We start from the raw sequence: 15,839 nt of genomic DNA on the forward strand, positions 1-15,839 counted from the left end.
CTCAAAAAAAATACAAGGTCCAGAAACCTTTCCCTTGGAATCTTTCCCTCCGACACCTTTCCCTTGAAAGAATCTTATTCAATTCATGTTTTCAGTAAACTGCCACAGAAGAAATACTGCATCTACTCCTTACTGCTTGCTACCATTCTAAGTTAAAAATGTAATAGCATTTGTGGTTAAGAAAGGACTGTATCATGAGCTTAGTTCTGATGATTGTGTTGGCTGAATTGTCCAATTTACTGATATGTTTGGGGAACATAAGAACAGTATCATGAGTGCTTTTCCAAAAGACATGCCTTTTGTAATCATTCTGCATTATCTTTCCTGGACATAAACGTAAAAGCAGTAGGTTTATAATGTAACAGCTCATATGAGTAAGCAAGAAGGCGGAGATTCGAGATGACACTTTACTCTCTTATTTGCCCAAAACATAGTTTAGCATCTTTAAAGGGCAAATCAGTCTATGTACAGCTTATGGCTTGCAAAAGATGCCTGAAGCTTGGAACAAGATTACCTAAAGTGACAAAGCAAAGCCTAACAGTGAATACTGTCATGCAAAGCCTCATTACAATTAGCAACCAATGATTCCATAACATTTTTGCTTCTCTCCATAGAACATTGCATATCATCACTACTTCAGTTTAAATGATATTTGTGGGAAATTACATTTGGTGGGAAAAACAGCTCACCGCTTACATCACTGATCAAAGAATCTCAAAAAGTTCCAGCCTTTTACAATCTTTACACTGCACGAGTGAACAGTACTTTTCTTGCTCAGCTGGGGCTGAAGTGCAAATAGCAATATTCAAATTGAGGTAGCTTTTGATACAAGGCTTCTGGAAATCTAACAATACACTACTTATAATGAGGCCAGTTCTACTTATGATGGAAAATGCAGGTGCCTAAAAAAAAAAAATTATGCTAGTTCTCACCCTGCTAATCCCAAATGAATTTCAAAGTCATGTGTTATAAGGCATGGAGTAGGCTTAGGTCCCACTTGGAGATAACAATAAATGAAAAAGCCTCTTGATTTTGCTTCAACATGTAAGCAACAATGGTTAGACTAACAACAGTAGCAGCAATTTTTCCACCCTTGTGACTAACTGTAAATAATTTCCTTGTTACAGAATCCTCCAAAGAGCCACATGAGAATTCTGCAGCCAGTAGACTAGATCGGTTGATCCCTAGGCAGGCTAATGTTTTGAACAGCTGTATTGCACGAGGTGAAAATAACTTACCTTTTCACTTACTTCTCTTGATTATTAGGGCCCCAGTGATACTCCATGCCACAGACCCCCAAACTAGTTATAAAAGTGGTTGGGGAAAGGGCTGTCAGGAGCAACAAGGGCTTTGCATTGGCTAAAAATCAAAGTATCTACCTTCTTAAGCAGGTTGTACAGTCCACGTTGAGTTCTGTATTTCTTCTGTTTAATTTTATTAATATGACTGAACAAGTAATTTGGCCAATACAAAGCAATGACAGACTGAAACTCAGTTTGTATTCTTTCCCCATATAGACTCAAAAATTAAATGTTTCAGTGTAATTACTTTGAAATTTATCAAAGCCAAATATATTGTAAGAAGCCATCTCTGTGCCATCAAAACAGCGAAATTACATATATGAGGAGAGTTATACCATTTCTGTGGAAATAGTAGGAACTAAAACAGCTTACCTCAGGCAGCACATCTTCTGAGGCAGAAAAGAAGTACGTATAAACTATTAGTTCTGAAGCAACCTCAACGTATTTTTCCTGCAAAAATGCAAACAATGGTTTTTTTATTTCTGAACTTTTAGTATGCCTCAAACGAAAGTTTTGTGACATACCTTATCTTCAAAGAGTAATTAGAAAATACAGTTATGACCCAAGATTGTAAAAACACTTCAATAAATGTAAAACAAAGATGAGAATTCATTACAAGCATGCACTTTAGTCTTTTAGAAGATATTTTAAACTACATCTGTGAATAGCCAAAAGAAGTAACTTTATTTAATCAAGCTTCAAACCTTTAAAGGAGATTCACCACCAACATACACAAAAAGTACACGATGTCTTCTTTGCACATGCTCGAACATATGCTGGCTAGGAAGTGGCCTGATAAGAGGTCTGGGAGGAGGGAAAAAAGAGAAAGAAAAATCTTAGTTTCTGCAAGCTGCAAAACCCAAACAAATAAAAATCCCCAAGAAAATGCCACACAATTTTTTGTGTTGTTTTTTTTAAAAACTAAATTTCCCAATGCAAATTCAATTTAATTTTTCAATTTATTATTTCAGTTTCAACTAAAAGCAAAAAAACTAAAAATCCCACCAAAATAAACTTGTTATGTTCCTCAAATAGCACACTTCAATTTGAAATTAATATTTTAATACAAAATGCTGCTATGATATAAACATGCATGCCATTTACTGGCCACAGAATCACAGATTGGGTTGGGTTGGAAGGGACTTTAAAGATCATCTAGTCCACTCCCCCTACCATGGGCAGGGACATCTTTCACCAGATCAGTTTGCTCAAAGCCCCATCCAACCTGACCTTGAACACTTCCAGGGATGAGGGATCCACAGCTTCTCTGGGCAACCTGTTCCAGCGTCTCACCACCCTTACAGCAAAAAATGTCTTCTTTATGTTCAATCTGAATCTACCCTCTTTCAGTTTAAAACCTTTGTCCCTTATCCTGTCAGTACAGGCCCTGATAAAAAGTCTCTTTCCATCTTTCTTATAAGCCCTCTTTATGTAGTGAAAGGTCACAATGAGGTCTTCCCAGCCACAATAAGGTCTCAATTATGTGAGAGATAAAATTCTGAATGTAAGCACAGCAGTTAGAAAATGTGGCATTAGAAATACATAATCTTACAAAATTCTGGTAAATTATTAGAGATCAGTGATATTCCTAAACTACAGAATTCTGAACAATAATTAATATTATGTACCTATATGAATGCTTCTTAATTATATTTAAAAATGAAGGAAAGAAATGTGATTCTTTTTTCTCCCCAAAGATTACTGTCTATAACGTTTTGAGGCCACAGGTCACTGTAGGGAAGGAAGAAAAAGCCAACAGAAATTGTTATGAACAATTCTGTAAAAGCAATTTCCTTATGTTGCCAATTACTGCAACTTTTCAGATGCATAAGCATATATTGAACTGATCTTTCTAAGATAACTTTGGAGTATTAAACAGATTCTGCCTTAGTAATGATGTCTATCTATCAGCCAACATTTAGGTCAGTATTCTTGTTTCTGGCTTCCATGATTTTAATCTGTTCATAGTTTCCACTATTTTGAAAAGCCCTTTAGTTCTTGCACTGTAAAGAAGGGATTGTGACTAGCCAGTCTCTACTCACTTTCTCTGTGCCACTCACTACCAGTCTCACAAGCAACAACATGTATAGTACATATAGTTTTTAACTTTATGTCAATGTCTTGTACTTTTAAAAATAGATTTAATTTTTGACCCACCTCAAAATCCTACAGAAGTTTTAAGCCACCAGAACCAGTCTCACATACTTACCCTGCCACTCTATTAGCAAATTCAATTATATCATCTTTGGTTCTAGGTCCTCTATAGTTGTATGCCAAGTCACCTTTTAAGCTAGATAAATAGGAAAGACAAAAAAAGAACAGAATTGAAATCAATTAAATTATAGCTGCACATGTAGAATTACTCAATCTTCACATGTTTATTACAGTGACCTTTTAGCAAGTGATAAGCAAGGTGATTTTTCAAATAGATAAAAGAAGTGGTCAGCAAAATATAAAACTCAATAATGCAATACAACGCAATTATGGAGAAAAACTTATTTACACAATCTCTGATTTACTGACTTTTAAAAATAATTAACATTCTTTTACGATTTTTTTTCTAGTGCACAGCAGTCGTTTACTTTGTAAACACACAGATCACTTGGAACATTTGCTTATGACCACACAAAAAACCCCATACACCCAAACCAAACCCCAAACATTCAGCATTTATACAGCTTAGGGATTAGTCCTTGTAAAAGACAAACATATAAACTTCTTTAACGCTTTTTTTATAATGGAAAAGTATCAAATGATCTGCAAAACCTTCTGAATTTATGTATTAAATTAAGCTTCCATGAAGTGTTGGTCAGTTTACTATACTCTGCTGACAGGGGATGTAGCACACTTGCATATAAGAATATTCAAGTAAGTTTTACTAATTCTAACAGGCTTTCTTTGAATCCATGTACGTTTAGGAAACTCACAAGAAAAAAAAAAACAAACCATAAACCCAATTTTCTATGCCTCTATATGCAAATAAAGTTTTTCATCCTTAAAGATTAATAAGGTAAACACCTCTGCCACCTTTGTGAGAAAACTAACTTGACAGGATTTATTATATATTATGAATACTATTTGCTTAAGCAATACTCTGCTAACAAACCTAGTATGTTCATAGTAAAAGTACTGAAAATTTATAAAGTCTTTATTTAACATGACCTTGTACTAGACTACACACTATACGTGTTATAAGCAAGTACATATAATATCATTATGGACTGGTATTTTCCTATAAATTTTGTCCTCCACTGATTTTTTTCATTACGTGAAGAAAAAAAATACATATACTTCCCCTGTCAAACAACTGCGCTCACACTTTACCCTATATAGTAATCACTACTGTCATTTACATAAGATTTTCAGGTACACTGAAGAGAAGAGAGAGGTAATTAAAAATAAGAAAATGCAATCAGTAACTCACAAAGACTCAGGAAGATTCCGGCATGCACTTACTGCCTGAATCACTCTGAAGGTGTCAAATCAATTGGTGCATGACATTCCTTTTAATAATAATAATTTAATATATAAATTTGAAATATATATTTATATACACGCACTTTTACAAAGTTGCATAGCAACAGCAGCTAAATTAATTCCAAATTTGCTAATCTGCCTTTAAGAATTCTGTTTCTAAATAAGATGCTTGATATAACTGAATTTCAAAGCAAAACAGTCCAGTAGAAATCAAAGATAATGTCAAAATTAGATGGTGGAGTATTTTTGTTTGTCTGTTTTTGTTTTGGGGCTTTTTTGTGGTTTGTTTGTTTGGGATTTTTAAGCGAAGAGGACTATTTTTTTTTTTTTACTGTCATGAAATCAGGGGTAGAATAGGTAACTGTTAGAAATCCAATGGGAAGCATCAACTTACAGCTTAATTGTTGGATAGCCTCGCACTCCAAATTCAGATGCAATACCTGAAAGAAATGTATTAATGCCAAAGCGAACCAAGACTTTCTTGCTCTCCTACCTTAATCTTTAAGCATAGTTTACTATTCAAGCCACATAAATAAATGAAAAACTTATCACTTAGTTCAGCGTGAATTATTTTACTTGCTTTCAAGTAGCTGCTGTTATGAAGCTACATCATCAAATTTCGGACCCGTATCAGAGGTCCGTTGCAGAGTCCCAGCATAGGCTCTCAATTTATATGCCACAAGTCAAATGGCATGAGAATCCTTTAAATAGACATGCTTAGTCAGTTTTCACCAAAAGGTAGTATGCATTTAATATGCACACACATTGGCTGAAAATATCAGAGGCAAGAATTAAGCATCATGGATGTAGAGTTGTAAATACTAGTGCTTAAAACAAATATAAAAGACAATTAACTACTCATGTGCTGCAGTAATGGGTAATAACAAAAGTGCAGTATCATACTGCAGTAGTTACAAAAAAGTCAGTTTTTAAAGCATATTCTGCAGAGGTAAATGTCTACAGTCATCAAGTTCACCAGAAATAGACACTTTCTAAGCAATCAGTTACTTACCTACTGCTTACTAAAGTTGTAAAAAGTAAGACAATTGCAGAACTTTTTCCCCCAACTCATGTTTGTTTAAAACCTTGTATCTTGCTCCCATCAACTAGAGTACAATTTGCAACCACCCTTCCAGTTGTGAACATAGCAACTGCCACCTTAAACTACACTTTCCAGTTAATTCAGTGTTTCCCAAAAGTTAAACTAAGTAGTCTTCAAAAAAGGCTAAAATAAGTCTAAAATTCTGACACTTGTGTAATTCCCTACTGAAAAACAATCCCTGCACTCAAAATGCACCACATTTCAATACTTTTAATATAAACATTCTAAAACTACCAACCACATGCCAGAGCAGCAGATGTGGGAGGACTTGTGTGCAGGGCTCTGAATAACAGTTTAGAAATTGTGACCCTAAGGTTGTTTGCCTGGATCAAAACCCTAATTGCACAGAACTACAAATAAAACTAGCAGCTCACCTACCTGTATCTTACTCAAAGGAGACTGATCTAAGAAATATACATATTAGGATCAATTTGATTCTGATCCTTTTCTCTCATAGCTGTACTATATAGAACTAGAATGCGTTAAAATGCGTATTAGAACACTCAATCACAAGAGCTGTCAACAGGCAGTTAATTTCTCCTTGTACAGCTCTTGAGCACAGTGAGGAGAACTACAACATAGACATTTTTTAATATATTTTTATAAACATCCCAGCCATGGAGATTACTAAAATCCTCTCAACATCATGGAAGTGACTTATTTATTTACATCATCATCTCCACTTATTGATATGAAGAATGCAGTATAGGCAAACAGCAGCAATTATGGTAGCCCCAGGTGTGACTTATTTCTACTTAGATCACATTCAGCAGACTTCCAAGGCTAACGCCCACGAAAATTCAACTGACACCACACCAGGTAACTGTTCTGTTGATATAACTGCTATATCCTCATTCCACACAGCTACCAGAGGCAACGCTTATTGGATGCTTTATATGTTCAGCTGTGACCTCAACTCTCCGATGACAAGCTACCCGAAGTTCAGATTTTTCACGCTACTTCACATTCCTATTAGGAGCACAAACTATGCAGAGCCAACCATTTGTGTTCCTTCCTAGTTACATGTGTGCCCAGCTGCATTTCTTTCTGATACTCTCAAGATTGAATTACTTTAATTTCAGAGAATCTTTAGATTGGGAAGACATTAAGCAGAGTTGACTGAGTTTTTCATATTCAGATGTTGTAAAATTTCCACTTTCAAAATAAAAGCATGAAACTATTTCAGAAGATTTATCAGACTCTGTTCTTCATAAAACTGGTAACAAATCTGAGAAGAAAAACACTTCCAGGGCACAAAGGAACCCTTGCAGTTTTTAGTAATTTTTAAATATGTAAATCTGAATTTTAGAACAAAAACAAAGTGCCAATTCTGTTCTAGGTATCAAATACAAAACTTTAGTATCAGGATGACAGATGCAAATATTTCAGGGTAAGAGTTTATACAATTTATACGAGTTAGAATTTTATATACACGACTGGAATGTTAGAGATCCACCAAATCTATTCCCAATTTTGAAGTTACCTGGTTGCATGATCTTGAAACTTTTAATTCTCCAGACTTATTTTTCTTTAGCAAATAAGTATATTTAAGATTAACATGAGGTCAAATTTATGTGGCTTTACAGAAAAAGCTACATATAATAAAGTGGTGTTTGAGACACGATCATTTTGATCTCAGAAGACTAAACACTGCTATATGTAAGCACAGAAAAACTGAAAAAAGTATTCTGCATAATATTTTATGCAAATATAACAATCCTGAATAATCAGGTTTAATGGGTGTTAACTAAAAACATTACATGTATTAATAGGGTTTTATTACATACAGATCTCACTTGGGCCCCACTGCTCCCTATGCCTTCCCTCTTAAATATCCTCCTGGTACAACATAGATTTAAGTGAAATGACAATAAACAAGCGTGCTAAAACTAAGAAAATACTTTTAAGCATGCACCAATCCTCTAATGTCTGCCCAAACCACTTCTCTGACTACCTAAAGTTTTGGGTTTTCTCAATACATATAAAAGGCATCATCAAAAAAGAAAGCGTTAAAATAGCTGAAGTCGGTTCTTCAAGAAGACATTTACAGAGAAACATGGGGAGAAATTTGCTCAACACTGATGTAACGACTTCAGTGATTTCGGCAGGCTTTTGGTGCAACATCTTAAGGACTGATTACCTGAAAAGAATAACAGCAAGAACACACGCACTTATCCAACAGTAATACAAGGAACCTAAAATTCAATGCTGTCAAGAGACGCACCACAAAAAGAGGCTTGTATAAAGGTACTCTAAAAAGCATATCAAAAGCAGATCTTTGAAAAGCTTTTACCTTCCATTCGTCAGGAAGAATTCCCTACACAAGCAGAAACAAGTCTGACAAAAAATGAATCCTACAGCATGTTGTCACTTTTGGAAAGAAAAAGATCAGGAAATTGTTCTCCAATGACTGCTTGCATACATTTGCTATGATACAGAACAGAAGAATGACTTAATGAAAAAAATGAAGAACAGTTTCAAAACAGAGGCTGTCATGAAATTACCACTAACCAAACCATACTTACTAGAAAAGGAAGTTGCATCCATCTTCCCAACTTTTACTGGAGAGCCCATGGTTTTCATTTCTATACCCACTTCATTCCACACAGGCTCCAGTTTCTTGCAGTGGCCACACCAAGGTGCGTAAAACTGAGAAGCAAATACACTTGATTTAAAAAAAAAAAAAACTACAAAAAAAAAGTTAATGAAGAGAAATAATTAAGAGAATGATTGACCCTCAAATACATTAGCAAGGTTTATTTTCCAGTCGTGGTGTTCTTGAAGTCTTAATAAAACTGCAAGTTAATTACAAAGCTGGAATGACAAACAGAGCTTTTGTGATTTGCTGCTACTTTTAGTATGAAAGCACAAGTTTGAAAAGAATACATTGAATTGCTGTACTATTATATGATTTCTTATTTAAAAATAGACTGTGTGGTAACATTTGAAAAAAAAAAAAATCTCTGTTGGAATATTTTCCTCTTTTTTTGAAAGTTAAAAGACCATGTAATCAGTCTATCCAGGAATATCAACTTATTTGCCAATACACAGAACACTATTCTTTGAAAGGAAGGGCAACACATACATATATGTGTATACTTCCCCAAACTGCCCTCTGGATTTCAGTTCTTCAGCAACTACTTTTATACAAGCACACTGTAAAATTGACCCCTTTTTCTCAGGGCTAAGCAGATCTGAGAGACTTCGCTTCATCTTTCTGCCTATGTCTTGCTGCAACACCTCAGCGAAATTAATAGGGAAGATATCAGTGTTTTGGTATAACAAGATCAGGTCACAACGTGACAAAGCTGGATTTTGTTTTCCTATACATTACTGATCAATTCTGCATCAGCATATATAGTTTTCCCCGCTCAAAATCACAAATCTGAATTATATAATTTGGGAATTACAGTTCATATTTGGATGAGCTAAAAAGAATTTTATCTCATTCCAAACAAGCTCAATCTTTTTAATAATTCCTTGCCTCTGAAATAAGGAGCACTGAATCTTTCCAAATATGTTAGGAAAGTAAAAGAAGCCTCTCATATATTTGATGTTGTAGTGCTAAATGTCTAGAACACAAATTAGCTGGTATAACTAGAGAATGGAACTGTAAAAATTCTGAACAGAGATTATCACCTCCTGACTGTGTTAGGTAATCTGCTTTCCTTTTCTAAGGACTGTAAAATATAGGATAAAGCCTATCTGCATCCAGTACTCAGTCTAATTCCTGGTTCATCCTGAACAATATAGACAGATTGCTGATCCATCCTGTCAGAAGAATTACTGTCATGTAATTTTTCTGCACCATGTACAAACGATTTTCCAAACGATGAAGCAGCTTTAGTACAGAGTGTAGCATTGTACATTTTGTGTTTTGATTTCCACTAGCAGGTCTTCCCATTCTTCTCATATACTCACATCTACAAGCCAAATATCATCTTTACGGTTTTCTTTAAACCTAGGAAAGGAAAAAAATGAAATCAATATATGATATATCTGAAAATAAATAAGTGAAGCGTGTGTGTGAAACTGGCAAAGTCTACAATTAAGTTGGTATAAAACTATAGATACAAGAATTCTGTTTTGTTTCTTTCTTTGGGGGAGAGGGAGAGAGGGATGGGGAGGAGGAAATAGTTATTTTTCAGTATTAAGCTTGCCCTTGCACACCATACTACATACACAGGTGTACCACTTAGGTTTCTACAACTATTTGCCCAGACAGGGAAAAAAAACAAACAAACAAACAAACAACCAAAACAAAACAGAAAAACAGTAAGAAATCAGAAAACACAGCAAAACACACAGAAGATATTTGATTAGGATATGTAATCTAGAGGGGAAGAAGTATTTTGCAGCTGTTCTAGTTATATTAAATACTGCTGTTGACTGTTTAGAAAATCTTGCATTTTTATAGATCAGCTAATACAGACTCTTAGAGCATTGATTTACACTGTTAATCTTAGCTTTACTGAATGTAGACTTAGTAAATTGTCTTTAATGTTAACATGAAAAGCAATTTTAGTTCAACTTCCTTCAACATTCTCCTATAGGTGTATCAGTTTATGTTTTTATCAAAGGTGCACTCAAGAAACCAACTTATTGGAATAAAAATGTTAAAGTTATTGATAAAAGCCACAGATGCACAGGTACTACTGAATATTCTTAATGTTAGACAAATGACATCTTAATGAACTGACTAGCTTTATTAACTGTAAATCTGTCACCAAATGCTAAAACCTCTAAACCAAAAATAGAACATGATAAATCAAAGTTCCTTGTGACCTCTTGAAATGTTGCTTACACATTTCACTGAACTGTTGTCATTACAAGGTCATAGAAACTACCACATTGCTTAACTATTTCTATGTTGAGAATTAAATAAGCCACAATTTTAAAGTAAGGTTTATTTTTGTAAAAGACGGGCTTTGTAAAAGTGGCTAGAACTGGGAGTAATGTCACATGCTATAAAATACACTGTACAACATTCTTACTGTAACACTCCTATTGTGAAAGGAGATTAATATATATATAATTACACAATAAGTGTGTGATCTACACTCAAAGTTAAGATCCAATTAATAGAAGTTATAGCCCAACTCATCAATTCCCAATATGCAGCATGCCTATAAATGACTCATAGGCAGTAAGCAGAACCAAAAAATATTTATTATATTTTATTTGAAGTTGAATAGATTTGTAATGGTCCATAATGGTCTTGAAGAAATACTAATACTGATGCTGGCCTACTGTTTGAAAGAAATAATTCAGAAATCATGAATACAATCTAATTACAGCACCAAGTGAAACTTAGAAATGCAGCATTTCACTGGTAAATTCAAGCCTTTTTTGTTTTATTGATGGCATACCAAGGTTGCAATGCTTGCACAGCAGAAAAGGTATTTGCAGTGACTAACATAAAACTGCTACAGGAAAGCAGCATTTTTAAGTCACAAAATTGCTTAGTTGACCACCTCACTAAAAATTTACTTCACCACCCTAAGTGCTACAGAGCTAATGAAAGAACTAGTTAGAGTCTAGCATCTCTTGAGAACTCTAATGAAGCTCCAGCTAACTTCCAATTACAATGTCAAATAATTGGTTATGATGCAAGAGGCAGAAAGCAACTACTGAATCATCAGATCCTGGGCCGTGGTTCAATTTAGAATATCACCTTTGGTTTGTAAAAGAAGAATTTACGACGAAATGTTCTCCTCCCCCTGCCACAGTACGACTGTTACGGGAGACTGCAAAGTAGCATAAAAACACTGAGAAAGGTAGATTGAAATCTTACAAAACCAGTAGACAGCAAGGAAAAGAGGGAAAAAAAGGAAACGTCTGGAGGCAGAACATTCCAACGGAATTATTCACTTTGGCCTAAGATATTATAAAAACTACTGCAGTTTTTACAATAATAAATTTCAAGTTGTACCATTCATTTACACACATCTATTTAATCAACTTGCAACTAAAGTTTATTTAATCAACTTGCAACTAAAGTTTATTTAATCAACTTGAAACTAAAATCTAAGTGTGACAAAAACCAACTATCAAAATTCATTCTAGTTTTGCTAATGTCAATGATTAAATTATTAGACAATATTAAGAAAGTTCAACATACTGTTGAAGAAAAATAGAAATCTCTGAACAAACAGGTATTTAAGCATTTTCTGAAGGTGCTATTTCTAGGCCCTAAAAATACACTTCCGAGTGTAAAATTTCAGCATCTCTTTTTAACTGTCCTATGCAATCCTCTCTCTGTCAGCTGACATAGGCACGATCATACTGGTGGAAAGATGACATTGGTGTTGTGTATCCTTGAATCAAAAGTATTTGTCACAAATACATACAACTTCCCAACATTTGGCACTACATGATCAAATGTTGCCTCAACCTCCACTTAATCCATGCACCCCACTTAATCATCAACGGTTAAAAGAAAGCAGTATGAAGCAAAACTGAAGACCAAGGCCACAACTCCAAGGGCCTTAAACAAACCCAGCTGCTGTTTCTATTCCTCCCTGACACCCTTCTCACCCCCCCCCTGCACCGTTTCTGATGCTTCTCATCCTGGGTTGAGCCACCAATGCATCCTCACAGACAGAAAAATATTTCCTTTTTTAGTCAGGTTACTTATCTGCTTTGTTATCACACTGGAACAAGTCAGCAGATATCGCAAGATGAGTACTGATCTGAGGCAGCCAGCAGTTCCATCAGCGTAAGCTGATAAGAACATAGCTCTTATTTTACATCCCTTCCACAGCCCAGTTGGGTGATGCTGGGTAACTTGCACCTCTGTTAGTCCTTCTCTGCTACTTGCTTTCCTATATCCTGTAAGCTTGGGAAAGGGACCTGCACCTTGTGCCAGCAGGCATTGTTTGCAACTACCAGAATTCAAATAAAACTCAAAGTTTTCAGCAACAGCAAAAACTCCATAATGTTTAGGTATCTATAAAATGGAAAACTTCAAATTTTCACTAGTCACTGCTCCCAATCTTTTTTTTAAAGTTATCTTCCTGACCTTTTTCACCATTTGTCAATTAGCTAGAAAGAAAAAAAAAAACCAACCCTGTCCTGAACAACTCACCATTTAATTCTTATTCCCAATTGCAAATACAGGCATCTGTATAGTTTTGTAGTTGAAAAATCCAAGTGTTCTAAAATAGGATTTTCTTTTATCAGCTCTTTCAAAAAAGTTATATGACTACAGAATTATGCTTCTTCACTCCAAAACAGCAATTACATTTAAATTTACCTGTGGAAACATGGTATGGGAAAGTGATGCAGGAGCACAGATACATGCTATTTTATTCACTTAGCCTCTTTATCTTCAGTCCTTGAAAATATCAGGCATGTTTCAAAAACAAGCTTTGAAAATCAAGTCCAAGCAGCTCCTGTGCTTCAGTTGCTTTTTCACACCACTTTAAACACCAGTCAGAGATGCTGATGTATCTGTCTTCAGTACCCCTTCCATACGTTCCCATTCCCTCCCCCGTAATTCCACTGCACCTCTTTTGATCCTATGACTATCTGCTCTAGCTGAATAAGCAAGATGGCAAAAAAATGAATGGTTTTCTGACTGTTTAGCTCTATCATGCAATTTATCATGGATTGAACCCTCATGAAAACATCGCCTTTCACTGGCTTAAGTTTATCACAAAGCAGCCATCTAATGCCACCTTCTCCTCCCCTACCAGCTAGTATTTTGTATACCTTCTATTCCAATTCCAATAATCGTGCTGCTTTGTAGCACTTTAGATCAACTGCTGATCTGACAAAAAAAGATTAATTTCACTTTTGGAAAGTTAGTTTTTATTGGGAACAGCAAGTACGTAGCCATCAAATTGCTAAAGCAAGGCAGTACACAAACAATAACACTACACAACCAAGTTGAGGGCAGGACTACCCATTTCAACATCTCCACAGTCACAGGGCTAAATCTGTTGTAAAGGCACATTTTTACATTGGAACATAATTGGCGCTTCAAGCAGCCATGAACTAGTGCTGCAGGCCTCCTTCTCTCTTCCGCTTCTGGCCACGCATGAATGCACTTACACTCGTTCTCCCAACTGCTTGTGGCAGTTATGCAGCAAACTCTAATGAACACAATCAGCTTTTATTTGGGACAGGCATCAATCCACCGATATATTTACTCCAGCAAAAAGAAAGAAAGAGCAAGGAAGCCTGAGAACATTTTTGGCAATAGCACCCATAATAACAGCTTTAAAAAAAATTGCAAAATTAAAGTGTTCCTCAGCTTCATTAATTCCCCAGCTCCTACTTAACACAGGCCACAATCCTTCTGCCATTCCTGCTACGAAAAAGACAAACTTTTCCAGTGTCGCTTTCTTGATAACCACACTCCACACAAAGCTGTCAGTCTGGGGTCATCCCCCCCACAAAAAGATAAACAATATTTAAGTAATAAGACAAGACATCCCGGTACTTACGACTCATCTAGATCCTCCACAAAACCCGCACCTGATGCCACCACGTGTGCAACCACTGCGAGGTAAGGGAAAGCGTACCGTGAGTCATCTCCAAACCCAGCTGGGGGTGCTCACCCACGCCAGCTGACAGCCTCAGCGCCAGCGCGCCCTTCTCCCTCTCCCCTCACGCCTTTCCCGCAGCCCCAGCCTTCCCCGCTGTCCCGCACCTCCCGCCCGCACCCGGCCGCCGCAGCGCTGCCCGCTGCTCCCCTCGGCCCTTCTCCTGCCTCTGAAGCCCACCGCTTTTCCCCGCTTCGCCCGCCAGGCCACAGCCTCCAGCCCGGAGCGGCTGGCGGCCGCCCGGCGGTTACCTGCCGCCCAGAGGAGCCACCTCCGCCGCTCGCCCGCCGCTGCCATGTTGACCGGAGCCCCGGCACGGCCGGAAGGGGAAGCGGCGCGCGGCGGCGTCGACCTTTCCCCCTGCGCAGGCGCGGGGGCCGCGGGCGGCTGGGCGGGGGCGGCAGCGGCCGCTGCTGGGCCGGTTTCCGCGTGCGCGTGGGAAGGCGGAGGCGGGTGTTCCGCCTGAGGGGAGTAACGGCAGCCACGGTCCGGCCCGGGGGCGGCGTGCCCCCCGCCGACTCCCGGGCCTCCGCGCCGCCGAAAGGCGCCTTTGAGGGAGGGGGGGCAGTTGTGACACCCTGGCACGGTGACGGGACGCGGCGTGGGTGGACGTTGTCATCGCCCCAGTGGTTTCCAGAGTTGGGGCTCGCCAGATTCTCTCATTCGGTAAAATCAATGCTCTGGTTCCTTGGAAAGTGAGTTTCGGCAGAAGAACGTGTACCACCTGTCATGTTGCCAGCTGACTTCCATGGGTAGCGCTCATCCCGTGCCACTTGCTGACGCTGCTATGTCAGCAGCCCTCCTTCAGCACGTTTATAAAAAACACGGGCTTGCTCCCTGCTGCTTAATGTCCGTATCATTCTCTTTAGCTTTCCTCATTCTTTCAAACCTGTTACAGTCTTTCCTATCTTCAACTAGCTTGTCTTTCTTTCAGTACAAATCTGCAGGTCCTGGGAGGGCAAGTAATCCAGCTGAGAAACCTTTTTTTAAAAGTTAAAGCAGGTCTGGGACTATTCAGCCTGGAGAAGAGAAGGCTCAGGGGGATCTTACTAATGTGCATAAGTACCTGAAGTGAGGGTGCAAAGAGGACGGAGCCAGGCTCTTTCCAGTGGTGCCCAGAGACAGGACAAGAGGCAACGGGCACACACTGAAGCAGGAGGTTCCCTCTGAACATCAGGAAACACTTTTTCAGTGTGAGGGTGACCGAGCACTGCCCACCAGTCTCCCACCTTGCAGATACTCAAAAGCTGCCTGGACATGGTCCTGAACAACCAGCTCTAGGTGACCTTGCTCAGGCAACGGGGTTAGACCAGATGACCTCCAGAGGTCCCTTCCAACCTGAACCATTCTGTAATTCCATGATCTGTTCCTTTTCAGTTTTGACTCCTTCAGTGTAAGTTCTTACATACA

The 15,839-nt window shown here is 37.8% G+C and overlaps 1 protein-coding gene across 7 annotated transcripts in view; it reads right to left on the bottom strand.

Moving 5' to 3' along the window:
- Positions 1–14,780, bottom strand: part of TMX3 (thioredoxin related transmembrane protein 3) — a 31,572-nt gene extending 16,792 nt beyond the window's left edge. For 6 of the 7 annotated variants that reach the window (XR_012672390.1, XR_012672392.1, XR_012672391.1 and 3 more), the window contains exons 1-8: positions 14,681–14,780; positions 14,331–14,385; positions 9,802–9,841; positions 8,406–8,529; positions 5,173–5,218; positions 3,511–3,591; positions 2,006–2,105; positions 1,674–1,751 (exon numbers count right to left, since the gene is read on the bottom strand). Coding sequence is in view for 4 of the 7 variants with exons in the window: in XM_075142162.1 (XP_074998263.1) it covers positions 1,674–1,751; positions 2,006–2,105; positions 3,511–3,591; positions 5,173–5,218; positions 8,406–8,529; positions 9,802–9,841; positions 14,331–14,385; positions 14,681–14,726 (570 nt within the window). In the remaining 3 variants the exon portion in view is untranslated. The remainder of the gene's footprint in view (positions 1–1,673; positions 1,752–2,005; positions 2,106–3,510; positions 3,592–5,172; positions 5,219–8,405; positions 8,530–9,801; positions 9,842–14,330; positions 14,386–14,680) is intronic. The other variant, XM_075142163.1, reaches the window with a different exon arrangement.
- Positions 14,781–15,839: the final 1,059 nt, after the last annotated feature.

The sequence above is a fragment of the Calonectris borealis genome, chromosome 2, assembly GCF_964195595.1.
Source record: "Calonectris borealis chromosome 2, bCalBor7.hap1.2, whole genome shotgun sequence".
NCBI lineage: Eukaryota > Metazoa > Chordata > Aves > Procellariiformes > Procellariidae > Calonectris > Calonectris borealis.